Source organism: Stigmatopora nigra, chromosome 11, assembly GCF_051989575.1.
Source record: "Stigmatopora nigra isolate UIUO_SnigA chromosome 11, RoL_Snig_1.1, whole genome shotgun sequence".
NCBI classification, from domain to species: Eukaryota; Metazoa; Chordata; class Actinopteri; order Syngnathiformes; family Syngnathidae; genus Stigmatopora; species Stigmatopora nigra.
The window spans coordinates 12258868-12278253 of record NC_135518.1 but is presented as its reverse complement, the minus strand read 5'-3'; the positions used below and the strand labels follow the sequence as shown (position 1 = coordinate 12278253).

At 40.2% G+C, this 19386-nt stretch overlaps 5 protein-coding genes across 5 annotated transcripts; 4 read left to right on the top strand and 1 right to left on the bottom strand.

Moving 5' to 3' along the window:
- The first annotated feature begins 5465 nt into the window (after positions 1–5465).
- gdf3 (growth differentiation factor 3) lies at positions 5466–7289 on the top strand. The gene is made up of 2 exons (XM_077728136.1): positions 5466–6120; positions 6375–7289. Exons 1-2 carry the CDS (start codon positions 5844–5846, stop codon positions 7205–7207), a joined length of 1110 nt encoding a protein of 369 aa, XP_077584262.1. The 5' UTR covers positions 5466–5843; the 3' UTR covers positions 7208–7289.
- A 1567-nt stretch (positions 7290–8856) lies between these two features.
- LOC144204561 (olfactory receptor 14J1-like) lies at positions 8857–9780 on the top strand. Its single transcript, XM_077728621.1, has one exon. It carries the CDS (start codon positions 8857–8859, stop codon positions 9778–9780), a length of 924 nt encoding a protein of 307 aa, XP_077584747.1.
- Positions 9781–10602: 822 nt separating this feature from the next.
- On the top strand, positions 10603–13489 carry rnaseh2b (ribonuclease H2, subunit B). Its single transcript, XM_077727896.1, has 11 exons — positions 10603–10813; positions 10984–11052; positions 11472–11588; positions 11679–11755; positions 11844–11958; positions 12033–12097; positions 12182–12287; positions 12617–12698; positions 12768–12813; positions 13067–13144; positions 13311–13489. The coding sequence occupies exons 1-11, from the start codon at positions 10750–10752 to the stop codon at positions 13419–13421; spliced, it is 930 nt and encodes a 309-aa protein (XP_077584022.1). The 5' UTR covers positions 10603–10749; the 3' UTR covers positions 13422–13489.
- A 1093-nt stretch (positions 13490–14582) lies between these two features.
- Positions 14583–17115, bottom strand: c9h13orf42 (chromosome 9 C13orf42 homolog). Its single transcript, XM_077728608.1, has 3 exons — positions 16720–17115; positions 16060–16204; positions 14583–14824 (listed from the first exon to the last, which is right to left on the bottom strand). Exons 1-3 carry the CDS (start codon positions 17113–17115, stop codon positions 14583–14585), a joined length of 783 nt encoding a protein of 260 aa, XP_077584734.1.
- Positions 17116–18531: 1416 nt separating this feature from the next.
- LOC144204556 (TLR adapter interacting with SLC15A4 on the lysosome) lies at positions 18532–19386 on the top strand. The gene has a single exon (XM_077728607.1). The coding sequence runs from the start codon at positions 18532–18534 to the stop codon at positions 19384–19386; it is 855 nt and encodes a 284-aa protein (XP_077584733.1).

Here is a 19386-nt window from a genome sequence, read left to right as displayed (position 1 = left end):
ATTAGGAGCAAAAGATTGGGCGACCAAAAGTACGGCGACCAAAAGTCCGGTGACCAAACGTCCGAGCACTCTAGTGAGGATATGCGGTAGGGAAAAACAAAGATTTACACGCTCAGTAATGTTAGTGTGAGGAGATGCTCACAACGAGAAGACGCTAACAGCTATCGGAATACAGTAGTAGCAAAAAAACGGATAGATTTTTTTTATCAAAAAAAGCTGACACGGCGTGAAGGCGTGGAGAACCGTGTGGAGCACAGCACAGCCAAGTGGACAACCCCGGAAACATGCAGAGACACAGGTGTTCCCACTGACAAGCCTTCCAACCCAATCTGTTCACCTCCAGGAAGGCCCTCAAACCCGCCTACTCAAAAACCAAACAACATCATATGCCGCGCTAACCGCTAGCGCGACCCCTGCGTTCACTCCGGGATCTGCCGACATGCGTTCCCTGGCGCTCTCCCCCCAGACTTGAGCGGCGAACGGAACAACGCTTCTCAAAGGAGCTCGGCGAGGAACGAGGCGGGGCTTGTTCTGGGCGAAAGAGCGGGAAAATCCAGCGTTAAAGTCACCTTTTCCAACCGCTTCATTCCACCCTCCCCTCCTTTTTACTCACTGGAGGATGCTAAGCCATCAGGTCTCTTGGCTTCATGCCATGGGATGATGTCATCTACAATGACATCACCATGCAGACACACACACACACACACACATATATACACAGCTTAATTTTTTTTCCTCCCTGAGAGGGAAGGTGCCGTTTGACAGACCACCCCCACGATACCACAAGCCAAACTGCCCCGTTTAGCGCGAGTCCTCGGACGCGCATCTTCTCAAACGAACGAGTACGCCATGGGGGGAGGGGCTTGGAGGGTATGAGATACTCTAATTACACGAGACTGGTGGAAGCATGCGACCGCAAAGCGCACACTGTCATTAGGAGTCCAAACCGGCACGTTGTTAACATGCTTCCATTGGCCACGCTGTCGTCTCGTGTCCACTTACGATGGGCAAATTGGCTGCCCATGACGGTTTTGTGTATTTTTTGTATCCGTATGACAAATTTTAGGAAGAGGCGAACTCCGGGCCTGTAAATTTAGTTACTCACCATTTGGTTTAATCAACAGTGTAAACAAAGAGACATTTTTGCTTTGTTTACGTTGTTTGCAGCTATTGAAATATGACGTAAAGTGACTTTAAACCGAGTTTTGGGCACAAAAACTATCCGGAAAAGGCTTAGGAATGTAATTGGATGCTAATTAGTTGTCGTTTCTTAGCTGCCTTGGCCCCGCCCACTAGAAAAATCTCCAAATGAGATGCAGATTTTTGTAGCATGCTAGCTTTTCTTATTCAGTTGGTGCCATGTTAGCATATTAGAATGAAAATGAGAATATTTGTTATTCCTGAAGGCAAAGGGTTTGCGGCATTGGTCATGGAGTTCACCCATCTGCCCGACGAGTGTACGCCAGGAACCCCGCATTATTTCCACCTGCTCCCGTCTCTAGAGAGAGGGATGAATTCAGACGAGGGTCCTATCATAGAGATGCACCAGATTGGATTAAAGTCGTGCCAGACACATTTCTTTCAAGTTCAGAAATAAAAAATAATACCCTCAAAAGACTTCTACATTTACTGTGTTTCAGCTATGTACTAGTTAAAATTATTAAATGAAAAATGAATATAAAGTGAGCAACTTTAAAAAAAAGCGGATACTATGATGTTGGGATTCCAATTGGCGTGGTCCAAAACACAAGTGGCTGCGGCCTGGCTTCTGTCACAAAGTTTACGAGCGAGTGATTGGACGCATTTAGTTCTCCGGGGTCGCTCGCTTTTATTTGTTCAGAGGCCAAATGACATCCTTATCACATCTGTTGTGTGTTTGTCTTGTTTATATCACGACTCGCTTTCCTTCGGTGGGGGCGTGTCTATCAATGTGTATGTATGTGTGTGTGTGTGTGCCAAGCCTAAAAGCATTTAGGAGGGGGGGGGGGTAAGGTCTGGAACGGCGGGATGACATCATGGACGATGATGTCATTTCTTTGGGGTGACTTTGAGCCCGGCTAGTGAGGTTACGCGTTAGCTAAAATGGCTAATTGACGACAGCTCGTCGTTAGCCACCAAAGTCAAGCGGCCAATCAGGTCGTCGCAATTAGCGCAGCCGTACGATTAAACAAAGATGGTGCAAATTTGTCGTCAAAAAAGCCGAGGCAAGAGGCCATGGCCCGGGAACGCCCCACCAAAACTCCGCCCCCAGCTTTTACTACACTCAGACGGTTTCCTCATTCGCTGATCCATAAATACATCATCGTATGAACACACACACACACACACACACGGATTAGCTCAAGCCAGACCATCGATTCTCATTAGTATCCCATTGAAGTGTGCCAAACTGACCGTGTGCCAAAGTAATAAACTTGTATGGCCCTCACCATTACCTCACCATTATGATATCACACCGGTGTCTCATAATGATGACATCACACCCACACATTTGTAGACCCAAGCCTTGAATATATGACAATGAGACAAGGACGAAATGCGGTCAAATCTTGAACTTGTTTGGTCAAAGCAATCTTCATTAAAATGTTAAGACCAAAACAAAAGACGACTTACCGGCTGATCCACCTCCTTTTATGTGGTGACTCAACTTAAACGGTCAAAAAATATATATGTAGAAACCAGTATGGGCAGTGTTTGTGTTGGAACAATTCCTTACACTACATGTATTAACTATTTATCCAAAAAATGACATAAAAATACCTAAAATGCTTCAGTAATAAAACTAAACAAAAGAAAATGGCATCCGCCAAGTGACTTACCGGCCAACAACCAAATACAATTATTATAACAACTTTTTTGTGTTGTTTTGCTTTATTTTACTAAAAAAGGACTTTGGGTTTTGGCCCAATCTTTGGAATTGAGTAACACAGAAATGCAGAATAGCTTGGGTCAGCCTCGTTTTATAAATTCTCGGAAAAAATGACAGAAAAAGCGCCGATTCATCACGAGAACAATTTTGTTAAAAGACTTACCCAAGTGGTTATTTTATGAAGCTGCCGCATCCATCCGTCTTGTGAGGCAAGTTAAAGCCAATCCATCTGGTACATGTCACCACCACCGCTGACTTGCTAGGCCTTTCCTCCGACATTAGTCCAACTCACTCTCATCCGCATCTGTTTTTCTCTTTAGCCGGACTCAAAAAGGACCTAAAATAATACAAAAAAAAAAGAAAAAGGTTACTTGACATGACCTGACAACCTAACTTGAAAATGGAAAAATAGCATAACAATACACAGGCAACAAAACATGACAATTATTGATTTCACAGTGTCAAAGTCAATTAAATTCAAAGTGCAATTGTTTTAACCCAAACTGAGAACGGCATTTCCTCCAAAAAAAACCTCCCATGAAGGTTTTCTTGCCTTTAAAGATCAAAAGCAAACATAAACGAAGGGGAATTTCGGGGTCTCTTAAATAAACACATAAACACGTTCCATACACACAAAAAAAGTCCTTATTTTAATTACGGAGCAGTTTTTATCCGCCAGCAGAAAAATTTGCAAAGTCGTCTGCGGCGAACCGATCGTCGGCAGATATAATTACGGCATCATCTAGGGTTGCTGCTCGTCTACAGTGAGATCGATCCTCGTAAACAATAATTAGGGTTATAGACGCTAAAATGTAGGGGCTGGGGGGCACTTTTTCTTCACAGTTTGTATTGGCCTGAGAGGAATACTCAAATGCAACTTATATGTATTTTTGTTCTCTAAAATTATGTATTTTTTCCCCTGAAAACTTTTATGCTAACAGATAGCTATTTAGCTATTTGTTAGCCATTTTACAATGGTTAGTTTGACCTTTGACCTATGTTTTTTTCTTGGCTTTAAAAAAAAATCACCCACCATGACTTATATATATGTATTTTTATTCTCTAAAATTATGGCTTTTTTCCTGAAAACTGTTATGCTAACAGTTAGCTATTTAGCTAGTAATTAGCCATTTTACAATAGTTTATTTGTTTTTTCTTGGCTTAAAAAAATCATCCAAGCAAACCTGGCATCGAACACGGAACTCCCACAGAGCGACCGATGCTGGGAATGGGGAGTCATGACTTACGGGTTAGAACACCAGACCTGAGGGGGGGGTTCCAAATTTACGGAAAGTCTCTTTTAAGGAAGGAAAAATATGATACGGGAAGGTGCAAAGCGTAAAGAGCAACATCTTCCAAGCGAACGAATGGCATGGCAGGGAATTTGGCATTCCCGGCATTCCTCGCCGCTGCATTTCCAGTCAGCGGCGTGTCGTGCTGTTCCAAATCTCTGACATCACTCAGGGGTTCCACTCACCCTGCCACTTGAACGCAATCCCACCCATATTTGGAAGTGAGAGGAAGGGAATCCCAGCAGATGACTCGGCCGCCATTGGGAATTTCATCCACATCTGTTTTTCAATGCAGTGTGTTTATTTAAAGGAGAAATTCATCGCATAACCTCGACACGATAACGTGGCTAAAACCGCAAATGTGGCTTATTTCATTGTGTGAAAGATTGTATAAATAAGTAAGGGAGAAAAGTGACATTCTAAGTGTTATCTCTAAATTTAGACCTTAATTTGATTCCATGATGATGGATGAATGAATGTGGTCTCAAAATGAGTATGACGTTCAATGAAGACTAAAATTAGAGCGTTGCACATTTATGAAGCCCATTGATTTTTGTCATCCAAATATGGATATATTTTACTGGAATATAATAAAAATGTTTAGTACATATGACTATATACTAATATGAATATATATATATATACTACAATATTTAAAAGATATACTTCAAGGACTTGTCATTTGACCTGACAGCATGACCTTTGACATCATTAAGGCACTACCAAGGCCTAACATTATCAGAGAAACTTTCAAGAAAATTTCAATTTCAGGTAATGTTAGATATAAACGTAAACTCGAATTAAAAGAGAAATACTTGCCAAAAAGAAAAAAAATGTAAAATCTTCCAGTGACCCCTCGCGTATTTCTTGGAGAATGACATGTTGTGTGGCGTCACAATGGTGGATATACCACAGTTTACACAAAGGGGGGAACCGAGTGAATCCAATTCTTTAAATTTTGTACAGTTTGCTACTTGATTATAACAATCAGAGATGACACTGTTATAAGTGTTCTAGAACAAATTAAAAGGTCGTTACAAGTTTTGAAAAATAGTTTATAACATCTTTCAAATTCACAACTACCGTTGGACACCCCCCATTGTAAGCAAAATGAGAACGCTTGTCAAGAGGCGCCTTTTATGATCTTGTGTCAAAACACATGTAATCACTTGATTTCAAAACAACAACAAATGAATATTTATTGCAAGATTAACGATATATATATTTCACTACAGAAACCCAACATAACATAGAACATTTCCAACGTTAACAAATAATGTAATAAAATAAAATAAAACAATGAATTTATCACAATGGCCAACTTTAATACTATATATTTGAACGTCATTTATTTACCACCTTATTTTTTATCCTGAACAATGAATTTATTTTCGCTTCACCACATTTCAACACGTATTGTCACCTCAATAAACTGTCGCTTAAGTTCAAATATATAGAACTTAATTGACCATAGTATTCATATTTAGCCACAATTTCCCAGGAGCCCCTGAAGACAACATGGCCATAATTGTTTGCTAGCTAACAAAACGTGAAGGGGAAGAACTAGCTAAAATAGTGGTAGGCATCATGGTTCCCTACCCCCCTCCCTCACCAACTTTATCTATGACAGCGGGGGGTCTCAACACTTACATCAAACATTAACACTTTGAGAAAAGAACAACATGGACGGCTTCGTGTTCCTAAATTTCCTCATGTTGGTCACGGTCGGTGTAGACGCTGTCCCCCAGGAGCGACTCCTCCTCGCCGCCCTGGGCCTCGCCGAGCGGCCGGCCACCGCCGAGGGGAGACCCGGACATGGGCCTCGGGGCAAAGAAGTCCCGGTAGACCTCTGGAGAATGTTCCGGAGGTCGGAGAGCGTCCAGGCCAACGAGGGAGAACCGTGCACGGTGTCCGAGTATGGCGTCCGGGGAAACATTGTCAGATACGTGCAAGATCAAGGTATAATTTCAGGCTTTTTAATTATATTTGTGAACTGTTCAAACCGTTGTTTTCCACTTAAGAGAATTTGAGATGCGTGTATGCATATTTCCACCGCTAGATGGCGAAAGCGTACTTCTCGTAGATACATTTTATTGTAGTGGAAAGTCAATATATAATCAGTTGGTTGTTTTTAATACTGCTAATTAAAATTTAAATGAACAGACATGATGTGCACATTTTTGGTCATGTATATTTTGTTGTCATTTGTGCAGGTGGTGTCATTTTGGGTTCCGGGACAACATGCCCGGGCTGTGTGGACCAGCATCTTCTTTTTAATCTATCAATTCTGGAGTCATTGGAAGTTCTATCTCTAGCTCAGCTGCACATCAACTTCCTGTGGAGACTTTGGCCCGAAAGTCCCGGGAGGGCGGCGGCCTTCCTCCGAAACGGCCCTGCCTTCAGCGCCATTCTCTACAAGGTGGTCCGCCCCACACTGAAAGGCGCCGACCCCCGGGTCAACCGGCGACTTCTCCTGTCCCAGTCGCTCAGGCCGGGCCCGGGGGACGCGTCGGTCACCTTGGACGTCACCTCCCTTGCCGAGTCTTGGCGCCGCTCGGCCCGCAATTTCGGTTTGATCCTGGAACTCCGGCCTCTGGATGCCGACCCGGAGCCTTTGCGGGCCACCATGCCCGCACGGGCCACTTTGGTGGCGGTTTCACTACACCCGCAGCAATGTAATTCCCGGCGGAGAAGGAGCACCGGGTATGCTGCACCCCCCGTGTCACCCAGCAACATCTGCAAGGCCCGTCGCCTGTACGTGGACTTTAAAGACGTGGGCTGGCAGGATTGGATCATCGCCCCGCAGGGCTACATGGCTAACTACTGCCACGGCGAGTGCCCTTTCCCCCTCAGTGACAGCTTAAACAGCACCAACCATGCCATCTTGCAGACCCTGGTCCACTCGCTGGACCCGGGTAGCACCCCGCAGCCCTGCTGTGTACCCGTCCGCTTCTCGCCCATCTCCATGCTCTACTACGACAACAACGACAACGTGGTGCTGCGCCACTACCAAGACATGGTGGTGGATGAGTGTGGATGCAGATGACCCCAGCCCAGGCTCTGCCCACTTTTCTATTCCCCTGTATTTTTTTTAATGAAGTCAATAAAGTTGGGATTGAAAATGCTGACCTACTTGTGTGGTTTATGTCACGGGCAGGGTGGGTTTTCTACCCACTAGCTATAGCTGAGAAAAATATTAAGACAGCCTATTATAAGGCCAAACTATTTATTAAGGAAAGTTAAAATTGCAATGTCATTTTTTTTCATAGAAAATTAAGCTTGACAAATAAAACAAACTTTAATCCGTTAAGATACAACCCACCTGGCCTCAAACCCAGTTGATCTCCGAACTGCGATGCACATGCGCTATCCACTCCTCCACCGTTCCGCTCATTGATAATATGAAAATGTGTAAATTAAAAAAAAAAAAGTATAATTCATCAATAAATAAATATACAAATAACAATACCAAAATACTTAAATAAGCAAATACATAAAAAATATGAATACAATCTGTCAATAAATGTATCTAATCGAATCGAATCTCATCAAATTCCTAAAATAATACGACTTCAATAGAAAATAGGTTAATCAAATGAATAGTGAACACAGAAAAGCACGCCAACTAAAAATAATACTTTAAAGTACTTTTATTTTCATAGTAGTATCCGTTTGTACATTTTGGAGGAGATAATTGCGCAGCGGTGTCCGGAGAATTGACTTGTTTGTCAGACAAAAACTCCCAGGGGCCCATCAGTGACCACTGGCTCATTATTCAAGGCCCTGTGGGCTTGACCGTGTTGACAATATTCTTTCATCACTTATTTGCTTCTAATTAACCCTTTGGGCTCTGTGAACACCATTTTTTCCGACCTTTTCAAACAACACATTTGTAAACATACAGTTTGTGACATTTGTTGATGAAATATTAACACTATTGCCTTCTGTTTATTGTTATAACTTAATGACAAGGGACACCAGGCCATTATATACGTTTAATATTGCAGGTTGGATCTCTGTTGCTAGGCAACATTTGGTAAATAAAATAAGGCCCAAGTGTCAAATCTAAGACACATTTTTAAGGGACTTTGATTTGTAAACGATAAAAATGTACGCGCACCAGCAAAAAAAAAAGCATAGTAAAATCCCAAAAGGTCAAAGGGTTAATTGCTAAAAAGATAGAAGGGCTGTAAAACACACACAAAAAAAATAAGAGTGGACAGAGCTACTGCCACTGGCTTCCACATGACGACACCATCTTGGAGAAAAAGAAAAAAAAAACATTATTTGGACAACGTCGGCGGGCCGGATTACAAACCCTAACCGGCCAAATGTGGCCCACGGGCCGTAGTTTGGTTCAGTGTGTAGTTGTGTGAGCACCATGGAACGAATGAGAGAATTTACATATAAAGTGCACCTCTACTTACAAAATGAAGAAGTTACGAAAAAAGTCTTGGAGCCAATTCATTTTGTAAATAAAGCACATTTGAGTCCATTTTCCAGAACCTATCCAACAGACCCTCGACCCAAATGAATGTGACATCTAGGTGGCGCCACATTAGCAGTTGGTTGTCATGCCAACAACTCCTAATGAGCTCCACGGAGGCCGAAAATCCACCATAAAAAGTTGACGCTCTGGCAACCCTTGACCAGTACGTGCATGGCACACCCCAAGCGTCACGACACCGATGGAACATGAACGCAACTCATCACCTCATAAGCCTGGGTGGCTATTTAGACGTGGACAAATACCGATATATCTATTTTGTAGTTTTCTTGACGCTATATCTTCTCATCCTATGCTGTAATCTCACTATAATTTGCCTAATTTGGATTCACAGGAACCTCCACGAGCCCATGTATATTTTTATTGCATTTCTATCTGTCAATTCCATTTTATTAAGCACGGCTATTTATCCCAAACTCATTGTGGACGTCTTGTCTTCCAGGCAGACTGTTTCACATGCAGCTTGTATGTTACAGTATTTGATATTTTATTCATTAGCAGGCTCAGATTTCTTGTTGTTGTCCGCCATGTCTTTTGACAGGTACGTGTCCATCTGCAGGCCTTTGCATTACGCGGCGACCATGCGCTCGGCTACTGTGGGGCTCTTCTTGAGTCTGGTCTGGATTTTGCCCGCCAGCCTCGTGTTGGTAGCCACCGTTTTCACCGCAAAGCAGAAAATGTGTCGTTTGGTATTATTGGGAATTTTTTGTAATAATTCCATTCAGAAACTTTACTGTGTACTCCCCAGGTTTCTCACTGTGTGGGGTTTGTTTGTTTTGACTAACATTACTCTCATCCCTGTGGTTTTTATTGTTTTCACGTATATTAAGATATTTATTGTGGCTTATAGGAGTTGTGGGGAAATTCGTAAAAAGGCAGCAGAGACGTGTTTACCGCATTTGATGGTTTTGATCGGATTCTCATGTTTGTGCGGCTTTGATGTTATCATCGCAAGGTTGGAGTCGGATCTTTCAGATACTGTGAGGTTGATTATGAGTTTGCAAATTGTGGTGTATAATCCGCTGTTTAATCCGATCATATATGGAGTCAAAATGAAAGAAATATGGAAACATATTAAGAGGTTATTTTTTTGCCGTAGAACACGAGTGTAATGTTAAAATGATATTTAAGTCTTTGTTTTTTTTCAGTTCGTCTGTATCTGATTATTGTTGATGTTTGTTTTTAGAACGGTGGATGAAGAGAAGTTCATGAATCAAAAGCATCAAAATTAATTTAAGTTTTCATCCATTTTTGTGGTTTTCATTATAGTAAAGAAGGTTTGTAAATAATAATAACAGTATGTAAAATACACACTTGTTGAGAGTAAGGTTGCATTTTTTCGGTTTTGTTCCTGCAATGTTGTTTTTTGCTTCTTCATATGTTAAAATGTTTCTTCCATTTGTAGTTTTCCAAATAAAAAAGGAAACTTAACTGACTCAGGCAGCAACAATTTCTTTCAGAATTGTATTTGTGTATAACAAAAGACTGAAATTCTACAGTTAACAGGTCCATATGGCTGAAATAAACCATATTCATATGATATTTTCATAATTTGGTGCAATATTCAAATTACCCAGCAGGGAGCTCTGCCCCAATGCTCATCATTAAGTCACGCCCACTATTCAAACATAGGCAATATGGTAGTTGCTTAATTTTCTAACATTTTGCTCTTAATTTTTCTTGCATGCGACATATTTCCAAAACATAATATAATATAATAATATTAATGGAGTAATAGCCAAAAAATAAAACGACATCAAACGTGACGTCACAGTGGCACATACCACTGCATAATCTGGTGGGGGTATACTGTTGCAATAAACAGTTTCAAGATTGTGCATTATCCAACTTCATCATAATTTTTTTGCTTAAAACTTTCAAAATATGAACAAAAACTGCAACAGGTCTTTAACAGTACCCACCCAGTCCGGAAATGGCGGATGTAAGACAAGAAGCGCGTTTTCTGAGTTTTTGTGGTATCAACACGCTTATGATGTATATAATTGCTTAATTTCACTCGCTTTCGAATGAAAACCAATGTTTAACACTTGTTCACAATCTACAAGGTCCAAAATTTCACCATGGCTACTAAAAAGAAGCGATCTCCCAACATGCAGAACGACAGCTGGGTTCTCATTGCACCAGGTGAATTCAATTCATGTTTTTGCTAGCCTTATCGAAATTTGCTATATCGTTGATGTTCGGCGTGTATTCCATTGTTTTTACATTGTTCTCATTTGACGTATTACTCATCTGCTAAGTCCTTCCTTACTTAAAATACAAAGTTTAACTGACATAAATTTATTCGACTCCAGGATCCGTTATTGACAGCAAAAGGACAGACAATGAACCGATGTTTGTAAGGCTACGGAATCCAGCAACAGGTAGGTAAAAACAAGTCCTGTTATTATGTGTATATATTTTGCAAATGCTTCAAAGTTTCAAAATGTTCCTCCTAAAAAGGTTTCCATTACAATGTAGTCATATTCCTGTCTTGATCCCTTCAAAATTAAGTAAAAAAAACAACAACAACGTATTTATTTAAGTCCACACACTGCCTATTCAAAAACAAAATTACATTCTAATTGTTAAAAAGTTGCATTGCATCTGGTCATTTGAACAAAAATAACAAAGAAAAAAAATCGGCACATCAATGATTTATATTAGCCAAACATGGTACATCATTGTATTTTAATGATATAGTATATATTCCCTTATTTGCATTCACTCAATGAGGCTAGTAATGGTTCTGGTAAAAAATATTAAGTACCTTTTGTATAATATTTTGTCTGTTTTTATGTAGATGTAGCTTCCATGTACATGTTGGGCAACGGCAACAGCGGTGACGTGCAGCTTTATGAGGTCAAAGCATTTGAAGAAGACTACCGCTCCTGGTTTGTTGGCCAGAAAGTACAGAGGGGTATATGATAAAAATCTATTCATAATTACATGTTCATTGTCAATGTTCAGGTTTCAGTTAATCATCTGCTCCTCTTTTATTTTTCCACAGATGGGAGGCTTTTCTTTGTCACTCCAATGGACCCTCTCTATCTCATTTTGCCCTATTTGATGAAATCTGGAAAAGAAGTAAGATACAAATCAACTATAAATGTATACATTTAGAAGGCTGAAGGTATCTAGTTATGATGTTCTTTTTGTGTGTGTGTGTTTTTAGGCCAAGTTCCAGCCAGTGGATCAAATGGTGATGGACGAAGAGTTTCCGGCGTGCACGAGGCTGCTGAGCTGCATGCGCTCTTTGACCTCCTTGCATCACATCTCGGATGAAAAAGGTTGGTTGTCATTGTCCCTAATGTTGCTTGCTTTTGAAACCAGAAGCATCACAATTTTTTATTTATCAATCCAGAGGCGGGAGACCTCAAGTTTCACCGATACAGTAAGGAAAAAACCATGGCTTGGTTAAAAAAGAAGGTAGGTTGTTTTTTTTTGTTACATGTTAGTATTTAAATAAAACTCAAACTTAAGTTTATATATTTTTTTGTTTTTGGTGAATAGGTGGAAAAAACAGTCCTTGTGCTCAAGAAAAAGAACTTCTCAGTGGGAGAGGGAGTTAAATCTTCCACATATGTGCGAGTCAAGATGGAGTCAGATTCAAGCCAGCGTAAGTTTTTCCTCATAAAATGAGCTTCCATTTGTTTTGCATCTTCTAAAATTATTTGATTCAGAAAATTAAATTCTATCCAATTACACGATTAATTTAACCCACCAATAGCCAGAATACTCGATTACCTAAATAATTGGTAGCTGCAGCCCTCTTCCATTGATATTCGATTAGTTGTTCAGAAGTAAATGTAGTACTCCCTCAACTCCACTAGAGGGTGGAAATAGCACACTTTGAGTACTTTTTATCAGAATGCATTGATTTTTTTTGTTCCATTCTGGTCTATTAGGCCAATAATAGATTCTTTTTTGATTATCTCCACTTTTCAGAGGACTACCTTTCCTATGCCCATGGCTTAATATCAGAGTACATCAGCAAAGACCTTAGCAAGGACCTGCGGAATCACTTGCAGTATGTATAACTTTTCTATCTGTCACCATAAATAATCATATTAACAATGTCCTTATTGTCCCTAAACAGATTACCGGAACCCACAAGTCCACACGAGACTGAACCACCCCTAAAGGTATATTTTGCATTTATTTTTTGGTGTTCTGAATTGGACTGTACTTATCCAGAGCGTTTTTTGGCATGTTTAAATGTGCTCAAAGCATTTTATATTAGCTCATATGAGCTATGAATCATGAACTAAAGAAGATCATTTAAAATTTGAGCTGCTGGATATCAACAATTTATATTCATTTAAAGAAGTTAAACAAACTACAAATACATATATGATATGATACATCTGTACAACCCACTTTTTTCCTGTTTGACAGAAAAGAAAACTGTCCGACAAGCCGGTAGAGGCGGGAGAAGACTACACCAAATTCAACAGTGAAGCCTTTTCTCGTAAAGTGAGTTTCAGAAGCAAAGATAGTTCGTGATATCACGGTTACATCATCTTTCTTTCAAGTTGGTCTCCAACATATTATTGAACCTTGAGAGATTGTTTGTGTTGTTCATGTTCCCTGCAAGCGAAGGTCAAGATACACGTTCAATGGTCTCCTTGTCTTTTTACAGCCACCCAAGAAAATGACAGCTGCACAGAAGACGCTTGCAAAAGTGGACAAGAGCGGCATGAAGACAATGGCATCCTTTTTTAGCCCCAAAGTCAAAGCGGAAAAAAAATGATGCTTTTTGAACATATTTTTGTAATAAAGCACAGAAAAATTGTACTCCCAAGGTACCTTGACTTACAATATTTCTCTGAAATCAAATTTCTGCCATTCCCAGCCAACTTACTAACAATTTTTACCGTTTAAAATTAGAGTTATATCGTCAACTGATACAGCTATTTTGGATCAGTTGGGATAGGCTCCAACTTTAACCCTGATGAGGACAAACAAGGTATTGATCAATTTTCATACTGCACTTTACTTCACGGTGATGGTAGTTGGTGTGTCTAAATGTATTTTAATGCCTTTTATTTTCAGATTGTTGGCACTATTTTTTATTAAGTTGAGAATTTAATTCAAGCTTGAATTCGTGCATTGCAAAGATTCACTAGTTTGGATAAAAGTTGCATGTTGGGTGATTTTTTTTTTCATATTTAGTGTATATATTTTTTTTATCCTCAGGCAAATAATAAATAACCTTGGCTGCTTTTCAAGGGTAAAGGCCATACAATTTTTCTTTAGCGAAGATTGCAAATGTTTTCGCCTTCCAGACAGTTTTGTTGCTAGGCCACCTATTTTTTTGCTGCACCTTGCCTTGGATGTCTTTCAAACTGGATTCCCTTCATCGCTAATTTTATTTCTTTATAACTTGCAAAAAAAACTAAACCGCTCAAGAGATGGTGAATGAGGGAAAAAAAAGTTGCCTCCACAATAACAATACTTTGACACTGATTTTCATATATTATTCTGACATCCAGAAACAAAACAGTACATCTACAACGTGACCGGACGTTTGGTCGCCGGTCTTTTGGTACCTTTTGGTCGCTGGTCAAATGTACTTAGATATTAAAGAGTACTAGGATATTAAACTCTCATGAATATAATTTTGAGAGCTGGCTTCAACAGTAAACTGTCACCATAAGACCGGCGACCAAACGTCCGGCGACCAAACGTCCGGCGACCAAACGTCCGGCGACCAAACGTCCGGCGACCAAACGTCCGGCCACCAAACGTCCGGCCACCAAACGTCCGGCCACCAAACGTCCGGCGACCAAACGTCCGGCGACCAAAAGTCTAGGAACCAAACGTCCGAGCACCCATCTGCAATGCACAAGTAAAGCTGGCTTTCCACAAAATGAAGCATTATGTACATTTTCTGAAAAAAGGCAACTTATCTTCAGGACTTTTTGGACCTGAAGCGAAGTGTCTGCAGGGCGCTATCCACCACTTTGGGCAAATGGATGGGATTCCTCTGAAGACGCAATCTGCTGCTGGTCGACCCGCTCTTGTTCTTCTTATTGAGGACCACCTCGTTGGCACTTGCAAGAAATCCCTGCTCTCTGTTGGAGGGATTTGCCACTCGAGGAACCCGCAAGAGCCAATTGGAGTGAAGGTCGTGTTCTGCTGAGCTGGAGGCCACTGTATTAGGGGACAGAGTGAGTAGAGAAAAATTATAACTTTTTTTTTCTCCATAATGTATAATATTGACTTTTCTTTATATGATTTTACAGAATGAGGCTGTACTGTCGTCATATCAACGGTACAATGGAGCTGTGATGTTGCACCCTGCCCAAAAAATGACAGGTAATGATGTCCCCTAATTGTTTTCAAAATTTGTTTTTACCATGCCCTTATTTTTAGACCAGTAAATATATAGCCAAAAAATAATCAAGTACGCAGTAAATTACAACTATTTTTGTACTAAAGTTTGGTACATGATCAAGAAATGCTTTGTTTAAAAATATTTTAGTTTTGCTATCACTAGTTTCTAAAGTGTCAAACTTACCAGACAGTTTGTATAAAAAAATTGGGTCATATTGAGTTAAATATTTTTACCGGAGCACTTTTTTGTTCCTTTTTATTGAGTTTGCACTTGTTATTTTATTTATTTACCATTTAAAATCGTGTATAGGTGAGCACAGATAGGCTAATGAGACAAGAATTTTTCAACATGTGCAAATGAATTGCATCATACTATGCAAACTATTTGCCTTTCAGACATCCCATGAAACTTTGTAAATTGAATGCGTCATGTCGTTTAATTAAAGCTTTATTTCACTGTTATTTTAGTGATGCATGAAATATATATATAAATATTGAATGTTTACATGCTTGACATCACCATCAAGCCTGCTGTTTTGATTACAAAGATAAAGGTGTAATTTCTCCCACGCCGACGGCAGAGCACTGGAAATGTCAAGGTCACATTTGATTAAACACCCACAGTGAGAGGATACGGAGCACTAAACAGCCACTTTAGATGAAAACCTTGCGCCACAGGATAGGCATAATTCAATTTGCACCATCAACTCTTGATTAAAACGGCATAATTTACAACGCTTTCCATCTAAGACAAAAGTAATTTCACTCAACCTTTTGCCAGCTATTTTATGGTTTTATTAATTCAACATTAAAAATGCAAAAAAAAAAATAGATACCTGTTCACGTTCTACTTGGCGATTATACTTTGGCGGTCACATTAGGTAACCTTTTTTGCAGTTTTTTTTCACTGATACACTAAGGTGGTAGATACTATTGTACTTTAATTATTTACTCCTAGATATTATTAAAAATATGTGATGAGATTATTGCAGATGAATAAATGCAACTTTTATATAAATGGGAAAATAACCACGATGGTACAGAGTAGTCACCTATGAAGTCCACATCAGCGTGGCCATCATCTGCGTAAGGTTTGTGTTGAGGTTCAATGTCACAACTTGCGATCACCTCGTCTAGAAATTGCAACGTGTCTTCCACGTTGGGGACTGGGGGTGCCGAGGGCGTTGGTCTTGATTCCTAAAGTTAAAAGGTAAAGTTAGAAATATATCATTGGGACTTTCCTAGTTTTAATGTGCCACCTGGGAGTTTGGAGTCAGAAAATATAGATGGACATAGGGGCAAAAAAGACAAAGAACAGAAGGAAATGTAAAGTAAATACAAGTATAAATTCAATATGACCTAAATTGTTAATGCAAAGAAATAATTAGATGCCATGTTTATTCTAGCTCACTAGAACTACGGCACACGGGCCACATCCGGCCCACTAGGCTACTATTTTTCGTGTTTTACAGCCCCTCTATCTTTTTTTTAAATTACATTTTAATATTTCTTAATACAATCCTTTTTACTTTACATTGTACTTTATACTTTTTACTTTATTTATGAGTGATGAGTATGTTAATACTTTACTCCTTTTTTTCTGTTTATGTTTCATATGTACTCTTAACGGATGCACTTTTCTATGTGTATCATATCTTGTGCTGACCCCGACCATGTGTCAAATTTTTAAAGTCAATGTAATTTTTACTCACAGTATTTTTTGGAGTCACCCGGGGTGCCGCTTTCCTCTCAGAGGACACTTTGGTCTTGGCCTCACCCGCGTTTAAGTTGCTCACGCTCTTAGCATAGCGCCGCCGTAGAGCCGCTAGCGCCTGTAAGTACTCCAGACAATTCTGCTCATGGGAGTAAAGCCACACACGATCCTCTTCTTTTCGGTAATAGTACGAATCAGACTCCGTGCTTACGGTACTCTTGCTCCGTTTCAAAGTGGCGTTCCCAGAAAACAAGGTCCTCTCTCCCAGCACCACCATTGAGGTGCTACGAACCAACCTGACAGTACAAGCATTGTGGTAGTCCAACCCGAAATCGTCCCTTTCTCTTTCCCCGCCATGATTGGGACGGAAGACATGGTTTAACTTTCTAAACATCCCTCTAACCGGCTAAAAGATCCATATTTCTCTTTCCAAACTAACCACTTGGAATACTTTGTGGTGCCGGATGGATGTTTGATCAACACCATCTCCTCTTGAATGTTATTAGTCGTTGCTTAGCAACGTAGAGACCGCTGTAAGTTGATACTAGCAAATGAGTTTCAGGTGTCCTGACCCTTAATAGAGTCACTATCACTTATGGTCATTTTGTGGGCCTTACAATGTAATGTGGTGGTCCAAATCTGGCCCACGCGCCTCATTTTTTAGCCCTGTGTACTTATTAATCTCTATGGAAGACAGTTACTACTTTATTGTGGGTGGAATATCAGTCGTTGAAGATATAGCTGCCCACTTTGGAGAGATACTAGCAAGGCCTCTTGTTTGCATAAGAAGCTGACGTCAACCTTCATTAATCATCCAACACGACATCTTCTGTTTCTCGGGCTGCCTTTTGTTTCATTTGGCCTTTCTTATACTCTCATCTAAAAGCCGTTCTCTTGAAACTTTTCTTTTTGTAGATTTTTAGATGTAGTCAAGGTTTTTTTTAAGGGTAACAATCATCATTCTCTTAAAGTTAAGCAATATTTTTCAAATGAGGCTGACCTTCTAGGTTCAGGTTTTTTCAATGACTGTCACTTTTTAAGCACTTCTCTGGAAACATGGGGTTTTAAAACAAAAGTTTCGCTTCTGTTTTTAGCTTAAACATAGGTCAAAATATGACAGAGTATAATATATTGAGCAGGTGTAAGAGACATACTCTCAGATGTTATTTTTGTCCAGTGAGAAATTTTGAGTATCAAAAACAATACTACTTAGTGTAATTCGATTACTGTAGAAATGAAACACCCTTGACCTTCTGATTTTTTAAAATATGAAAATACAAAGGAATATTTGAATATTTATAAGAATATTATACCCCCCAAAAAATAGTTTGGCTCTTTTTCTTCTTGTACTGAAGTGATTTTTATTACTTTATTTTTATTCATGAGCAAACTTTTGTTTAATATCTTGATCCTGGCCATGTGAGTTATGAAATTAATTTTATTTTTTTTAGTTTTTCATCATCCAAGTTTCCCTAATATAAACCACAATTGAAAATTGTTTTTTTTTAAATCCCTGTTATTGTCACTAAGCTTTTCTTGCCAGTAATAACACATTCCACCAGCTGCAGCATTCATTCATAAGAAAGCGGAAGCATTATTATAAAAATAAAACTAAATATTACTTCCTCTCCCATTGGTGCATAAAACTAAGAAGACTGTTTACCATTTTAAGCATTTTTTCTGGCGTTGGATTCACAAAACAAGTTCTCCTTGTCTCTGGAACTGTTTTTTCTTTCTCCAGTCTATGATCCAGAAATTTTCTGCAGTAACTATCTTTAAAAAAATGCTTTCTGAAGTAAAATTGCTGAGCATGGCCTACGAAGAAAACGAAGAATCGTGTCTTTTGGGCCTTGAGAGGCAGGAGACAACCATTGGGTGTTCATCCTCCTCCACGAGCCACGTTGTGCCTCCTCATTGCGATCCCTTGGATGGAAGTTTTCCTGAAGCCTCCCAAGTAGAGTCTACAGATCTCCGTAGAACCCAATCCGCCTTAGGGAACTCTCCAGGAATCCAAATCTCATCACTCCGCTCAGCCGGAGACGCCACCTTCCTCGTTCCGTCCTTCTGTCGGAGTATCTGTAAGAACTACAGTGACCTCCACATCGGCGGCGACCAAGTTCTTCCCCTCTCGGCTAACTTTGAGCACCAAATCCATGTAGAAGTCCAGGCTCCTCCAGGTCCCTTCCTTCAGTTGTGTGACGTCCCCCCACCAGGCGAGGAAGACTCTCTTCCCCGTCGATCCGCCCAGATCGGGCTCTTGCTACCATTCCGGGGGGGTTCCAACCACTGGAGAAACGGCAGCGGTCGGGATCGAAGCTTTTTCTTACAAGGACGAGACGGACCATTCACCAACTCCCTTCTAAACAACTACCTGGAACAGAAACTCCTGGATTTGTACCAGCAGTACATGATGGAGAAAATGGCCAGGAACTCTGGCTCCGTTTGCCCTCTGCTGGCCTCCGAAATGGTCATGACCAGTTTAGACCAGATCACTTTGCAGCTAAGCCGGGAAGGGAATTTAGATGCGGGTGTAGCCAAGGGAATGTTGCTATCGTGCTTGATGAGGGTAGCTGGGGAAGTGGAGTCGAGTGAGATCAGTACACCGGTACTTCAGATTTCTAGTGATACATCCAAGGAGGACTTAAACCAGTACAAAGAGCAATGA